Raw genomic sequence first — 15,537 nt, forward strand, 5'->3', positions numbered from 1 at the left:
TACTCTTGTGAACTGTTTGTGTGTTAAGGTCTAACCTGTTGTGGATTCATGGACTGTTGTGTATTGTGTACCTCGCCCTGGCCGTCATCTTCATGAGGCACTTCTCGGTCAACCTGAAATTTGAGGCTGACGAACAGGTATACTGTTTTATTGTTACATGAACAACATTTATTGTTTATATCTTGTGTGATCCAATGCTAAATAATGAGTCATACGCCACAATTATGATAGCATTTGTATTTCAAACATTGCACATAATTTTGCAAAAGTAGTATTATTAGCATGCCAAAATGGTTATTTCAGCTTGCAGCGGAAATTTTTGTTAACATATTCCATTTCTAATTAGGTCACACTACTATTTGATCTTTTCTTTGTTAATTATTTTCCCACTAGATTTGATAATTCTCAGACAGTTTGCATTTATGACTTTAATTGATGAACAAATTTCTTGATTGCAGGTATCAAAGACCTTGATGGTTGCCAACATTCCAAAGGACAAGTGTTTTAAGAACATCATTGTTCAGCACTTCCAGTAGGTGTCTTATATTCTCAGGGCCTTTCAATAAGTCTAGTAACTGGTATTGTTGGGTGTAAAATGTGTACTGTAACCAGTGCTATCATGAATATTTTATTTCTCTCGAGTATTATTATTATTTATGACCCTGGAGATACAGATATATGATTACATATCATGAGACAAAGTAAGTTTTCTCGCAACTCTCCATCATTAAATATTAATAGCTTATACACTTCTTAGCAGGATTTTTATTTACAAGAAATTGATGCCATTGTTGAAACATGTATCATTGATAGCTTTTGGTTGAGATTTCTGTGCATTATTTATATCTCGTAGTTTACCAAGTTGTTTACATTCTGGTCCTTCTGGATAATTGAATACATGTGAACCTTGAATAGTATCGCTATTGCCAGTGCTAAGAGTTGACATTGTTGCACTTGCCAGTACTGTAAACAGTCAGTCTAAATCAAACTGTGACTGCCAGTTTTGTACATACAATATTCTTATATTTTGTGTTTCCAAAGGCCTTGGGTTCTTGAATATGTTTATATAATCATGTCTGTTTCAGTGGGGGTTACCCAGAAGTCTCAGTGAGTGACGTCACTTTTGCCTATGACATTGCCAAACTTATGGAACTCGATGCAAAAAGGTAAAATAATTTATGTGCATTTTCACACAATAATAACTACCCGGTATGTTCATTGACTTTGTTAAGCACTTATGCACTTTGTGACATACATTTTCATAACAGTAAGTAAAAAGTAGCTGCAGTTTATCAGTCAAGTCGTCATTGTTAAAATTGTGCTGAATCTGTTTTACCTTCCTATGCAGGGTCGCGGCCCAGGAAGCTCGAATGAACTCAGAGATTGAGCTGCAGAAGACTGGACACAGACCAACCATGAGTCCCAAAACATGTGGCCAGTGTTTGTGTTGTGGGGAGGCGTGTGGCTGTGTTGAGGTATGTGTCTATCCTTTAACCCCTTTATAAAGTTCCCTATAGGGGACTGGCCACCTCATCATGAGTCATTATGGAGTGACCATGAGTGGACAGTTTTTGCGTGGTGGGGAGGCATATGGCTGTTTTAAGGTATGTTCAACCATTTTTGTGGCCATTTCCTTATATGTTTTCCTCAATTTGTATGCTTATGTCTACTTAGAGTTTTTACAGGTTGTAAGTTAAGTTATGCTAGAATTTGGAAAAGGATTGGGCTGTGTGGGTGACATGAATTATTGTTCAAGCTTTCAGCTTGTCTGTTGTTGTTTTTAAGAAAAAGGCAAGGAATATTGTCCTAGTCTTTTTGTCATTATAGGCAGTGTTGCGCAAGAACATAAACCCTGCCATTAATAAAAAATCGTTCAATTTATCAAATGGAATGTAGTGTACTAGTCCTGTGCCTTGTAAATATATGGCAGGGTCCATAACAATGGCGCTAATATTTGACAAGTTTGCCTTTGGTGAACTGAAAAAAGGATTCAACCACTAGCTGTGGTCTTATTTTCTTTCTGGGGCTTACATGACAATGAAAAGTGGAACATATTTCTCATAAGACACTACCCAGCTCTAGATTGCCTTAAAATCATTTCCCGTTCTCCATGTACCAGGTTGATGCCATATCCTTCTACGAGGATAAGGAGACAAGGCTGGCTGAAGAGTGTGAAAGAGAGAAGGCCAACGCCTATCAGCGACCACTCGGTGTCGCATTTATCACATTTGATAACACTGGCATGGCAGAGAGGTAATACATGTCTTCATTTACAAAAAAATAAAACAACAGAATGTCAAGTATTTTCAGATGCTTTTTTGTTATACATCCTCAAATATTCAAAAGATTGTCAATATTTGTTGTAATCTTGTAGTCATATATGAATTCTAGATATCAGTTCTTAAACTTCAAGGAAATGGCTAGTTTTAGAATGACATGCCATATGATTTGTAGCTTTTATTTTGCAGCGTGTATAAGGACCACTTGCCAACACTTGGTGATATTGTAAAAACGAAAAGATTCTACAGGCATACATATTTACAGTTTCCTTCCTCTCCCCTGTGCCATCCCTCTTTGCCCTTTTCAAAACAAATTTCTTGCAATACACGTAATAAACATCCTGAATATATACATTCCTATAAATCATATATACCAATTAGCTGACATTGTGACAAAGAAAATGCATCATGGTTCTAGAAGCCCTCCAACAATAATAACAATATGCTTCCTACTTACCTTATAAAATTAATGCTAGTTCTGTATTCTGATTGTATGTTTAATGATCTCATTTTCCACAGACAACTTGATTATAATGATAAAGAAACTGATATTACAAACAAATGTTATGCATTTATGAGATAAATTACTTACATGTAAATAATATCTATTTTTTCTGTAATCTTAGCTTGAATGTTTTCTTTATTGATTTTTAGCTCGATTATTCAAAGAATGAGGAGAGCTATACTACTCACCCTAGCGCCGGCAGCGTCGTCACACCTTGGTTAAGGTTTTGCATGTAAGCACCTTAAGTCATTATCTCAGTAAATACATCATTTATTGCATTAAAACTTTAGATATGTATTCCCAACTATCTAACCTACTAAATTAATGAAATTAGATAACACTTATTTGAAAATAATGCAAATAATTGGTCTTTATTATCTGACTTAGAAATTCTGGGTAAGGTTTTGCATGTAAGCACACAAAGGTTAATATCTCAGCAACTACTTGAGGTATTGCATTGAGACTTGATACAATGGTACTCAACCATCCAACCTACTTAAATAACCAAGTAAGATAACTCTAGTTTGCATTAAATTGAAATAATTGCCCTTTATTATTTGACTTAGAAATTCTGGTTAAGGTTTTGCATGTAAGCACACATAGGTTAATATCTCAGCAACTACCGGTACTTGATGTATTGCATTGAGACTTTATACAATGGTACTCAACCATCCAACCTACTTAAATAACCAAGATAGATATCTCTAATTTTCATTGAATGCAAAAAAAATGCCATTTATTATATGACTTAGAAATTCTGGTTAAGGATTTGTATGTAATCCCATTTAAGTCAATATCTCAGTAAATACATCATGTATTGCATTGAAACTTTAGATATGTATTCCCAACCATCTAACCTACTAAAATAATTAATTATCACTGTAATTAATTAAGTTAGATAACACTTTTTGAATAAAATGCAAATAATGGACCTTTATTATTTGACTTAGAAATTCTGGTTAAGGTTTTGCATGTAAGCATACATAGGTTAATATCTCAGCAACTACTTGATGTATTGTATTGAAATTTTTATACAATGGTACTCAACCATCAATTCTACTTAAATAACCAAGTAAGATAACTCTATTTTGCATTAAATTCAAATAATGGCTCTTGTTTATTCGACATAGAAATTTTGGTTCAGGTTTTGCATGTAACCACTTATAAGTCAATACCTCAGTAAAAACATCATGTATTGCATTGAAACTTTATACACAGGCTCCCAACCATTCAACCTTCTTAATTAATCAAGTAAGATAACTCTATCTTGCATATTATATAATTTTTGCTTCTTTATTATGCGACGTAGAAATTCTGGTTAAGGTTTTGCATGTTAGCACACGTAAGTTAATATCTCAGCAACTACTTGATGTATTGCGTTGAGACTTTGTACAATAATCCTAAACCACTCAACCTTCTAAATTAATCAACTTAGATAACTCTATCTTGCAAATAATATAAATTTTGCCCCTTTATTATTTGACTTAGTGATTCTGGTCAAGGTTTTGCATGTTAGCACATATAGGTTAATATCTCACCAACTACTTGATTTATTGAAATGAGACTTAATACAGTGATCCATGCATGCTTTGCCAAAAAACAAATTCAATCCTTACACTGAAAAGCGGCTGAATAGTTGAGCGCGCTGTCTCTGTGACAGCTCTTGTTTTTATGTCTTATTGTTAATTTAATATGCGAGGAGCAGAAACTGCTTAGTGAGAACTAATAGTAATTATGACGTAATTGTAAAATATGTCATGGTTTCCTGTGAGAACAAATAGAATGGTAATATCATTGTTGCACATGGTGTGAAAATTTTAGAAAGTCATTGATACTTTGAAGATTACTAGTATTCATAATCCTTTGTATATAAATCATATTTGACATGATGTTAAAAATATTTAATTAACGACAATATCCATTTCTGTTTGTTGTGTTTTATATACTCAACATTATAACATTTTCCCTGCAGGATTTTGAATGACTTCCAGCCATCGTGTAAGGCATCCCAGAATCCCCAGCCCTCCTCCATACATGTGGACTTGGATGTTGTTGAATGGGATGTTTCCTACGCACCCTCGCCAGAAAACATCTACTGGTAAGTGACTGGACACAATGTATGTGGACTGTATCCCTGCATAATGGAAACAAATTTGCTTTCACCCTAGCGCCGGCAGCGGCGTCACACCTTGGTTAAGGTTTTGCATGTAAGCACCTTTAAGTCATTATCTCAGTGAATACATCATTTATTGCATTAAAACTTAAAATATGTATTCCCAACTATCTAACCTACTAAATTAATGAAATTAGATAACACTTATTTGAAAATAATGCAAATAATTGGTCTTTATTATTTGACTTAGAAATTCTGGTTCAGGTTTTGCATGTAAGCACACAAAGGTTAATATCTCAGCAACTAATTGAGGTATTGCATTGAGACTTGATACAATGGTACTCAACCATCCAACCTACTTAAATAACCAAGTAAGATAACTCTAGTTTGCATTAAATTGAAATAATTGCCCTTTATTATTTGACTTAGAAATTCTGGTTAAGGTTTTGCATGTAAGCACACATAGGTTAATATCTCAGCAACTACCGGTACTTGATGTATTGCATTGAGACTTTATACAATGGTACTCAACCATCCAACCTACTTAAATAACCAAGATAGATAACTCTAATTTGCATTGAATGCAAAAGAATTGCCATTTATACGACTTAGAAATTCTGGTTAAGGATTTGTATGTAATCCCATTTAAGTCAATATCTCAGTAAATACATCATGTATTGCATTGAAACTTTAGATATGTATTCCCAACCATCTAACCTACTAAAATAATTAATTATCACTATTATTAAGTTAGATAACACTTTTTGAATAAAATGCAAATAATGGACCTTTATTATTTGACTTAGAAATTCTGGTTAAGGTTTTGCATGTAAGCATACATAGGTTAATATCTCAGCAACTACTTGATGTATTGTATTGAAATTTTATACAATGGTACTCAACCATCCATTCAACTTAAATAACCAAATAAGATAACTATATTTTGCATTAAATTCAAATAATAAATTTACATGTGGTCCCTGCATATGGTGGGGCAATGTGGTCCATGTAAGGCTTCTGTGGCAGTCTCTGTGGACTGTATCCCTGCATAATGGAAACAAATTTGCTTTTTTCTTGCATTTATGAGTACCAGTAAAATCAAACATTAGTATGAGAGCAAAAATACTTTGTCACCTATCCTTGCAAAACCCATTTACATTGAAAACTTTTTTTATAGTGGCAATAATCTCAAATCTTTGGTTCTTAATTCTTTGAAACAGATTTAATTGTTTTAAAATTTGTGAATGAAAACTTCAAGTTTATTCAAACTGAGGTCCCTTGGATGTTAATTTTCCTCATGGAAAATAGCTGTCCTAGACTGAGAAAGATTTAAATATAAACAATTTATAATCATAAATGTATGATGTTTGGGTAATTGTAATATTCCAAGAACAATTATCAATGGCAAAAGTTGAAAAACATTTTTAAATGTTTTGTTATAATACATGTAGGTCTGCTTCAAATATTGTCAGTTTTATAATAACCTTAAAAACATCATTTTTACGGAACAATGATTTATGCACTACATACCTTTGTACAGGGCGAAGCTGTCTCACTCTGGTTGGCGATGGTGGTTGAGGGCGGGATTGATTAATGGACTGCTGATAATTCTACTGTTCTTTCTGACCACACCAACCATCATACTGAGTAACCTGGATAAAGTCAACTATCAGGACTACATTAACAAAACTGGTGTATGTAAACACTAATTCCAACGTCATTGTCTTATTGCTGAACATAACATATAATTGATTTTGCAAAGATTATGTTGAACACTTAAACTATCTTTTTCAAAAATTATTGTTAAATTTGTCAGTTTAGACAATGTTTATTTGATGAAGGCAGAAAACATATCAGCATTTAATTTGACTAAATTTTCTTGCCTACCGGACGTGTGTTTCCGGTCATGTGACCAGTGCTGGAAAAAACCATCTTACATACCCCATGTAAGATGAGTCACGCGCAACAACGCGCCACTTCTTATTTCATTTATTTCAGTATGGTTTATGAAAGATATAGTATGCCATTTCAGTAAAGCGCAATCAAATTTATATGTTTGCAAGACTTTTAATTAAAATCAAAAATAATTCATCGTAAAAAACGCTAGTTTTAGTTATTTAAAATTACTGCGCCCTATGACGTCAGTAAACAAAGTCGCACGCGATTTTTGGTGTAATTGTACAAAAGTTCGTTTTTTTACGTCATTTTCCCACAAATTCATAATTTTAGGTATGCAAGAAAAAAATATCAATCGTGTTTTTCCGTTCCGATAGAAAAATCCAACCCTCGGGCACGCTGCGTGACCGGTAACTCGGCAAGCCTCGTTACCGGCTTACGCACGTGCCCTCGGGTCGGATTTTCTATCCTTACCGGAAACACATGATAGATACTTATAATAAAACACTGAAATTCTTGATCGTAGGTTTTTTGTCATATGCTTGTTAATAAGATGGCTCCAAGGACAATAAACTGTTTCACAAACTCAGAATTCCAACAAATTTACATGTTTTCCAGTTTGTGTTGAACCATTATTACATATGGTAGGGCGCTGTGGTCCCTACAAATAGTGAAGCAATGTGGTCCATATGGTGGGGCAATATGGTCCATGCATATGCCAGGGCAATATGGTCCATGCATATGGTGGGGCGATGTTGTCCCTGAATATGGTGGGGCGATGTGGTCCCTGCATATGGTGTGGTAATGTTGTCCACGCATATGGTGGGGCAATGTGGTCCATGCATATGGTGGAGCAATGTGGTCTATGCATATGGCGGGGCAATGTGGTCCCTGCATATGGTGGGGCAATGTGGTCCATGCATATGGCGGGGCAATGTGGTCCATGCATATGGCGGGGCAATGTGGTCTATGCATATGAGGTGGGCAATGTGGTCCCTACATATGTTGGGGCAATGTGGTCCCTACATATGGTGTGGCAATGTGGTCCCTACATATGGTGGGGTAATTTGGTCCCTACATATGGTGTGGCAATGTGGTCCCTACATATGGTGGGGCAATGTGGTCCCTACATATGGTGGGGCAATGTGGTCGCTACATATGGTGGGGCAATGTGGTCCCTGCATATGGTGGGGCAATGTGGTCCATGCACATGGTGGGGCAACGTAAACTAGTGTAAGGCTTCTGTGGCAGTCTCACGTTAACACATCCTGTTGCCATATCATTAAAATGGTTCTTTTAAAGATAAAGTGGAAGTTGGGGTTTTGTTGCTATAATGATACCTTTCTTGTTTAAACTATCAAAACTTGACTGCTAACCATGTACTGCCAAACTCAAATAAATAATTGTAGGATATAAATAGGATAATTAAATACAAAATATATGTCTGTTCCAGAATGTGTTGCTAATGCAGTTTCTACCCACCCTTCTATTGTGGACATTCACTGCTCTCCTACCAAACCTAGTTTCCGTATCTGACCAGTATGTTGGGCACTGGACAAGGTAGGTGGACATTCACTAAATTTCTACCAAACCTAGTCTACTTATCTGACCAGTATGTCAGGCATTGGACAAGGTAGGTGGACAAACTACACTCCTACCAAACCTAGTCTGCTTTTCAGTCCAGAATGCCGAGCACTGGTATTAGGTGGTGACCTTTACTTTGGAAGGGATATAAATATATGTCACACATCTTTACCTATTTGACATAAAACACATAACATGTACAAAAGAAATATTGGAAGCCTGTCATCTTTTTACACAACTCTGAACTAAACCTACAAACTGCTATGAGCAAAACACAGAATATCAGAAAAGAGTGATTGCAAAATATTTTTTTAGTGCACCAATCGAGGATGTTTCATCATTTTATAACTAAATAAAACTGTTGATACTTCAGGAGCTCGGAGCACCATTCAGTGATGCAGAAGACATTTATATTCCTGATATTGATGGTCCTTATTCTGCCTTCCCTCGGCCTCACCAGGTAGGATCCAAATGAAGTTTTACTGATTAACCTTTCATATCGACTATTTTGGTCATTTACATATTGAGAGACACATTAATTTAATGTCCGTTTAAACATTATGTATTTAAAAACGAATGTGAAAGAAGTATATTTTAACTAATGCTAAGTCTTTCTTGTTGGCGCAATTTTGAGCGAGAGTGTTGTCTGGTGTTGTGGGGAAACTTGATAAACTGAAAAAGCAACTGCTATTGAAATTTCTGTCAAATTTTATGTTTAAAATGTGATTGTTTGGTAATTTTTTTAATGTGTTTCTGTATGTATGTCTGTCTGTTTCAGCGCAAGCGCTTTGTTTGACTTGTTCATACAAGATCAAGGAAAGTCAGTAAACTGGGGGTATGTTGATTACATTGTTTAAATAACCATATCAGAAGTATTTTCATTTTGTTTAGAAATTAGGATTGGCATAATATTGTTTTTCATCTGGTTAGTTTTAGAAACGAATACATTTAGACTTAGAATAAGTACAATGGTTCAAAACTCCAAACTTTTGTAGTTGTTACCTACAATGCTCCTCTAAAACAGTTGTCCACTCCACTGTGTACACAGAGATCATAGTTTCACTGCTTGTGGGGAAATAAGGGTCTGTTTTAAATATAGCAGCATGTTTGACTTCACATGTCTGTGAATTGTTCAATAAAGAAATCTGCTTAAGGAATCCAACCCTTGCTAGTTAATGTACCAAGTTTTTGTTTACATCAGTGGCCGCAAGCCCTGCACTGGTTTAATGTCTTTCGGGCTTGCTCAAATTCTGAATATTATATAGCAGGGCTTGTTTAAAAATTTGATGCCAAGCAATAGTATAAGCAATAATATAATAATTTGGGCTTGTTGATCCAAAAGTCTAATTTCGATGACTGTTACGTTGTTAACATCATTGTTTTTGAAAATTAATGGAATTAGAAATTCTACCGCTTTGAACCCAAACTACCCCTTTTGAGACCTAAATCTACCTCTCTGTCATTGCCAAAGGTTCACATGTCTGGTTAATCCAAATAAGGTAGGTCTATTAATTATAATGTTAAAATTTGATGTATGTCGACACCATGTTGACACCATGAAATTTTGGTATCTTTTGAAAGAAATGGTTTTGCTTGCTGATTATTGAATGACCAAAATACTTTATACATAAAGATTTTGTAGTTTGTTGCTCTTTATTCCAACTGAAATTTCTATTGTTTTCAATCTTTGAAGGCCTAAAAACTTGTATGGTATGTCGTTTACCTATTGTTTTAAACACATCAGACCCATTCAAGTGATACCAAAATAACTTTGTGTCACATGGCGTAAGTTCTTAAGAGTATCAAGCTTAAGCACCTTAATTCATTAAGCCATTTTTACTTAATCTTAACCTTACTTATTAAAATAAGTTGATCCTGATTATCATAAATAACTCCCTTTAAAAGTCCAAAATCTTTTAAAGATGTAATATGAACAAATTATTTAAAAACTTACAAAACTGGCTGAGATTAATCCTGTTATAAGGGATATAAGATGTAATGCGAAATCACATAATAGTATCAGTTACCTTAAGCTATATTTCATTGTGAGTTAATAGTACTACTTGTAGAACGCTTTATTACTAGTAACATGTGTTTGCTTTTCAGGTGTATTTTCCTGTCAGGGAATGGTGCGTTCTTTGTGAACTACATCATCACCTCGGCATTCATAGGCACCGCCCTTGAGCTGCTCAGGTTTTCTGAGCTGTTTGTGTACGGCATTAGAATCCTGAAGACTCGCTCCTCAGCTGAGAGAACATCTGTTAGAAAGGTTCATGAAATGTCCTATTAAAGCCTAATGACCAATTAAATTATCATTTATTTTCATAGCATTTTTTATGCAAATACGTGATAGTTCTAAAGAAGGCTTGATAATTATACGTTCCAATTTAAAGTAAAAATCTTAAACAGAAAATAAATTGAACGAATGGTTTTGAGATGAGCACAGATGCTATGTGTCTATGGGAAACCAGTTGTCATGACAATTAACAATTAAGTTGAAAACCTCAAGTACTTGGAGGAATTTCACAATGTTTCCATTCTTCTGTATGGGTTAAAATTGGAATGGTTCACAGTGCAATAGTTTAAGTATGATGAACAAATTTTAGTTCTATTTCACATTTTAGGAACGTGTGAACCTGAGGAAAAAGCATCACTGTTGGTTTAGTTGTTGAAATTACATCATGCATTTTTATCTTCTCTTTCAGAATGTACTAAGGGAGTTCCAGTATGGGAACAACTATGCCTGGTTCCTGTGTGTGTTTGCCATCATCATGTCATACAGCGTCTCCTGCCCTCTCATAGCACCGTTCGGTGAGTCAACAACCTTTTGTTTGTAATTTACTTATTAGTTTGTTTTTTTTCAGTCCAATTAATTAGCTCTTAAGACAACAAGTCAATTGAGATATGAAAGTTATAGATTCTTTTAAAAAAAATTAAGCTCTGTTTTGAGTTAATTATTTCATTCTGATTTTATTACACTACGTGTGGTATTTATTGCAGCATGTACTCATATATAGCCTTGTAATCAATCATGATAGAGGTGAAACTCACAGAAAAATAGGTACAAAAAGTGTACATGTATGATGCTGTATTTGTCTACAGGTCTTGTGTACATGGTATTGAAGCACATTATTGACCGTTACAACATATACTTTGCCTACAAGCCCTCCAAGATCAGCCCCAACATCCACTCCACCGCCGTCACCTATGTCATCATCGCTGTCATCTTCCTGCAGTTCAACTTTGTCTTCTTCTCTGTTATTAGAGGAAGTAAGTTTGTTCCCATTTTCTATGGCCTTCAAGTGTTATAAAATAACAAAATTTTATTAATTTTATAATATTGACTAAACTGTTTTTTTGCTTTTGGTAAACACAGTGACCTGTTCTTGTGAAACATGGCTGACACAACGATACTTTGTTGGTGAAATAAAACTGCTGTTTCCTAACAATGACTTTTGTACAACTTTGTGTAGAGTCTTAAAACTTGGAATGTACTTTGGTCATGGTAATAAGATGACTTGTATTGTTTTTGGGATGAAAAGGTCAAGGTTATGGTGACTTACTTACTTACTATAAAACATATGGGCATTCTCAACAGGCAACATATTCGATTTACAGAATTTTATTTCAACAGGTGAATAGATCCTAAGGCTGTTTCTCTTAGGCATGAAATGTAGTGCTTAAATTCTTCAACTCATTTACAAAAAAAGATTCCTTTTCAGGTAAAATAAATTCCATGGTAGTGAAATATTTGCGACTGGTAAATATTACATGAAGAATATCCTGGATCAGAAAACTATTATCTTCAGAGAGTCTCATTCTGGCTGTTTATTTCAGGTGCTGACCAGCCTATCTCTATATTTTCCTCCGTTATTCTTCTCGTGATTCTTGTTGTGTTCTTCGGTCGCGTGTGCTTCGGTTGCTTCCAGTCTGTCGGACCTTTCAACAAAAATAGATACAAGGTAGTGAAAGTACCATTAAGTTGCCTTACTCAAAAATTAAAATGATTTTCTTTCTGCATGTTTTTTTCCTGTTGTATTTTGTACAGCCATTAAAGAGTTGAAACCCCTCAACATCCAAAGCACTGATTTCAACATAAAGTCTGTCCTTGTTGGCATCAACTGGTAATAGGTGTGGCTTCTTATGTTCTTATCAGCCAAATGCATCAAAAATTGATACTTGTCCACATAGCTGTTATCTTTTGGTTTGTTTGCTAATTTAAATGATTTTATTGGTTAGCATGAATTATTTGATAGATATTGACCAATCAAAAATATTTGGGCTAATTTGACCAAAGTAATAACCAGTTTATGCAATTGGCTGCAGGTTTAAAAGGTTGTTTTTTTCAATTACAACCATAACTATATTTTCTAAATGTTTTCAGCAATTTGGAGAGGAATCCAACTTTGCTAAAAGGGAGGATAGTAGCCAGGTAAGATAACCCGCAAGCTGTCTACATCATCAGTAAACTGCTGTGTGATTTTCAGTTAAAATGAAATTATCATTTAATCACAACCATAAGAAACATTTTGATGAGCACTTAAGTAATAATAAAAAAGGGAAAATAAGTTCCACTTAATCTATTAAAAGTTTCCATTGAACTTCAAAACTAAAATGCCATCTTGTTTCTATCTTACAGCAGTTTGTAGCGAGTGTGTTGTCCGGGACTACAGGAGTCGTCAGTACTACCCCATCTGCCGCTGATACCCTGGCACATTCCTATGGTGCCATGGAAACCACCAACACAAATAACACACAACATCCAGAAACCAGCTCTGCAGAACAGTAGTGAAATTTATTGAGTGGATGTTAAATAGGATATAAAAAAACATATAACACCAATGTCTTAATAATTGTCTTGAATTGTTTCAAATGTTCAGTAAACATGTATACATTTGGGATGCTCTCAAGTGTCTTCTACATTCATGTTCCATGACATTGTGTCTGCAAGTAATTCCAAAGTTGCCTTGTGGTAGGCCAGTTGACAAATCATTTATTTTATTCTACTAACTTTTCAAAACCATTTCAGAACCTTTTTCTTCAACATTTATTTTTTGGGATGATTTCTTGTTTTAATGATGTTAGAGTTTTCATGCTCAGTAGATATGTATCTTGTCCAAACCCATAGTAGTAAAATGTTAGTATGATAAACATGGTGGTAAAAGTAGGGGTATATAATTATATAAGGTGTGGTTGAAGATTTCTTTATTCCTCAATATGAGGAAAAGCCGTGTTATACACGACCATGAATGTTATGTGCAATACTATGTTGTACAATAATTATACAGATTATTTATTGTAAGTGTGTCTTCAATCTTGTTGTGTTAATGTTGTTCACAAACTGTTATATGTTATAAAGTCTATATTTATTCTTTAATCTATCACCATTGAGCTGTCAATGTCTGCATTTGAATGACATTGTTATTTGTAATGAATGTTATTGGTTTCATGTGATGAAGTATTCTTACAATTCATTACCTCCTTCTTACTATAACAGTTCCATATTATGTACATCAAAGTCAAGATCACCAAAATAATAATATTCACATGATATCATCATATGCATGTTTACATCATAACCTTAGTGCAATAACTCCTTATCTGCTTCTACTTCTATATACAGTTACTGGTTTATTGCACTAAGGTGACAACTGTGTAGATAATGCTTTTCATTGTAAGATTGCTTTTTGAATTGTTTTTTTTTACTTTAAACATGACAAATAACTGTGTTTTTTGTACACAATAAATATTACATTGTTTATGAAAAATTTGTAAGGACAGGTTGTTAATCTGACACCAATAATCAATCAAGATTCTTGACCACCAATTAAAGGAAGAAAGTTATTAATTACTTGAGTAAGTGAATCAGTCATACTCAGTTACTCCTGGAACAGCTTTGGTATAATAAGGGCTTATATCAGCAGAACTATTCTAATCATGAAACAGTCACCCTCTGCTTGGATGACTCCTTGTCAACGTGTCAAGCTTAACCAAGACTGCTATCTCCAAGCTTCATCTCTTGATCAGCTAGCAGTGGAAATAGAGGCTTTACTACTTTGCAGCATTAAATGTATTAACTTCCTGAAAAACAGGACATAAAATTACTGATTAAAACTATTTTAAGGACCTCACTAAACTTTTAAGTCTTTAAGTGTTCTTTTGGTCATGAATTATTATATGACAGAATTTCTATTCAATAAGTTTATTTAGAAACTATGTATGGGTACTATTTTGACAGTAATGTAGATTATAATATTAATTGCCAAAATTAATGCTTTTATAGAAAAAAGAAACCATTCATACTCGAAGTCCTTTTTGAAGTTTTCAAATGAAGTCAAAAAGTAAAAATCGTATGACTTTGTGAAACAGGAGAAAGAGGTCATACTCTTGAAATGAAATGAGATGTATAAGGCCTGGGCCCACTAACATCTTAAGTTGGAGTTTGAGACTTAAGACACAAAACTGTAAATTTTGATTTTTTTTCTTATAAAATAAAAATCAGTGTTGATGAACATAGCATTTATTTGTTAATTTTTGGTCACAAAGAATGATGTTGATGATGTTTTGTTAAATTAAAATATTGGCATTCCTAAGTCTTAGTCTCAGACTCAGACTTACCAGACAACTGTTAACTTATATTGGCCCAGAACTTGCATATTGTGTATTTTTTCAAAAGCCAGTGCAAATGATACTGATTGAACGCACTGTCCTCTACTGACTGTTCAGTTTCATTGTTATTGTTTTACTTCTTTTATATACTTATCTCTTGAATAAAATTAGAAAAGGCTCCATGTGGTTCTTTTCTAGATCTACATGACTGTATGGATTACAGTAAATTAAATCAAATGGAACTATAGGGTCTAGCCAGGTACCAAAGAGAGCCTCATTTGTTTGTTTGCCTTTAAAAACAAGAGATGGGGTCTTGTTATTGCTTTGATGTTGTGGGCTGGGTGAGTGGCATATAAAATACTTTAACCTTAGCCTTGATTTGAATAATACTCCAGATAGTTACTATTGATCTTAGTACCCATGTCATCAGTGACAATGTGCATTTAGGTCAAAAGCCCAACTCATAGTTGATGGAAAAAAAACAGACCAGCATTGGTAACCATTTGTTGTAAAGATAGTAGGATTTGTATTTCTGCTAGGTTCATTAGTAC

At 34.3% G+C, this 15,537-nt stretch overlaps 1 protein-coding gene across 3 annotated transcripts in view; it reads left to right on the forward strand.

Moving 5' to 3' along the window:
• LOC128207249 (CSC1-like protein 2) overlaps positions 1-15,164 on the forward strand; it is a 28,875-nt gene extending 13,711 nt beyond the window's left edge. For 2 of the 3 annotated variants that reach the window (XM_052910066.1, XM_052910068.1), the window contains 17 exons: positions 29-137; positions 459-532; positions 1,086-1,166; positions 1,349-1,475; positions 2,120-2,253; positions 2,469-2,528; positions 4,757-4,882; positions 6,438-6,591; positions 8,247-8,353; positions 8,751-8,837; positions 9,156-9,212; positions 10,484-10,646; positions 11,083-11,188; positions 11,480-11,647; positions 12,215-12,339; positions 12,762-12,809; positions 13,017-15,164. In XM_052910066.1, coding sequence (XP_052766026.1) covers positions 29-137; positions 459-532; positions 1,086-1,166; positions 1,349-1,475; positions 2,120-2,253; positions 2,469-2,528; positions 4,757-4,882; positions 6,438-6,591; positions 8,247-8,353; positions 8,751-8,837; positions 9,156-9,212; positions 10,484-10,646; positions 11,083-11,188; positions 11,480-11,647; positions 12,215-12,339; positions 12,762-12,809; positions 13,017-13,166 — 1,876 coding nt within the window. In that variant the 3' untranslated portion in view covers positions 13,167-15,164. The remainder of the gene's footprint in view (positions 1-28; positions 138-458; positions 533-1,085; positions 1,167-1,348; positions 1,476-2,119; positions 2,254-2,468; positions 2,529-4,756; positions 4,883-6,437; positions 6,592-8,246; positions 8,354-8,750; positions 8,838-9,155; positions 9,213-10,483; positions 10,647-11,082; positions 11,189-11,479; positions 11,648-12,214; positions 12,340-12,761; positions 12,810-13,016) is intronic. The other variant, XM_052910067.1, reaches the window with a different exon arrangement.
• Positions 15,165-15,537: the final 373 nt, after the last annotated feature.

The sequence above is a fragment of the Mya arenaria genome, chromosome 11 (assembly GCF_026914265.1).
Source record: "Mya arenaria isolate MELC-2E11 chromosome 11, ASM2691426v1".
Taxonomy (NCBI): domain Eukaryota; kingdom Metazoa; phylum Mollusca; class Bivalvia; order Myida; family Myidae; genus Mya; species Mya arenaria.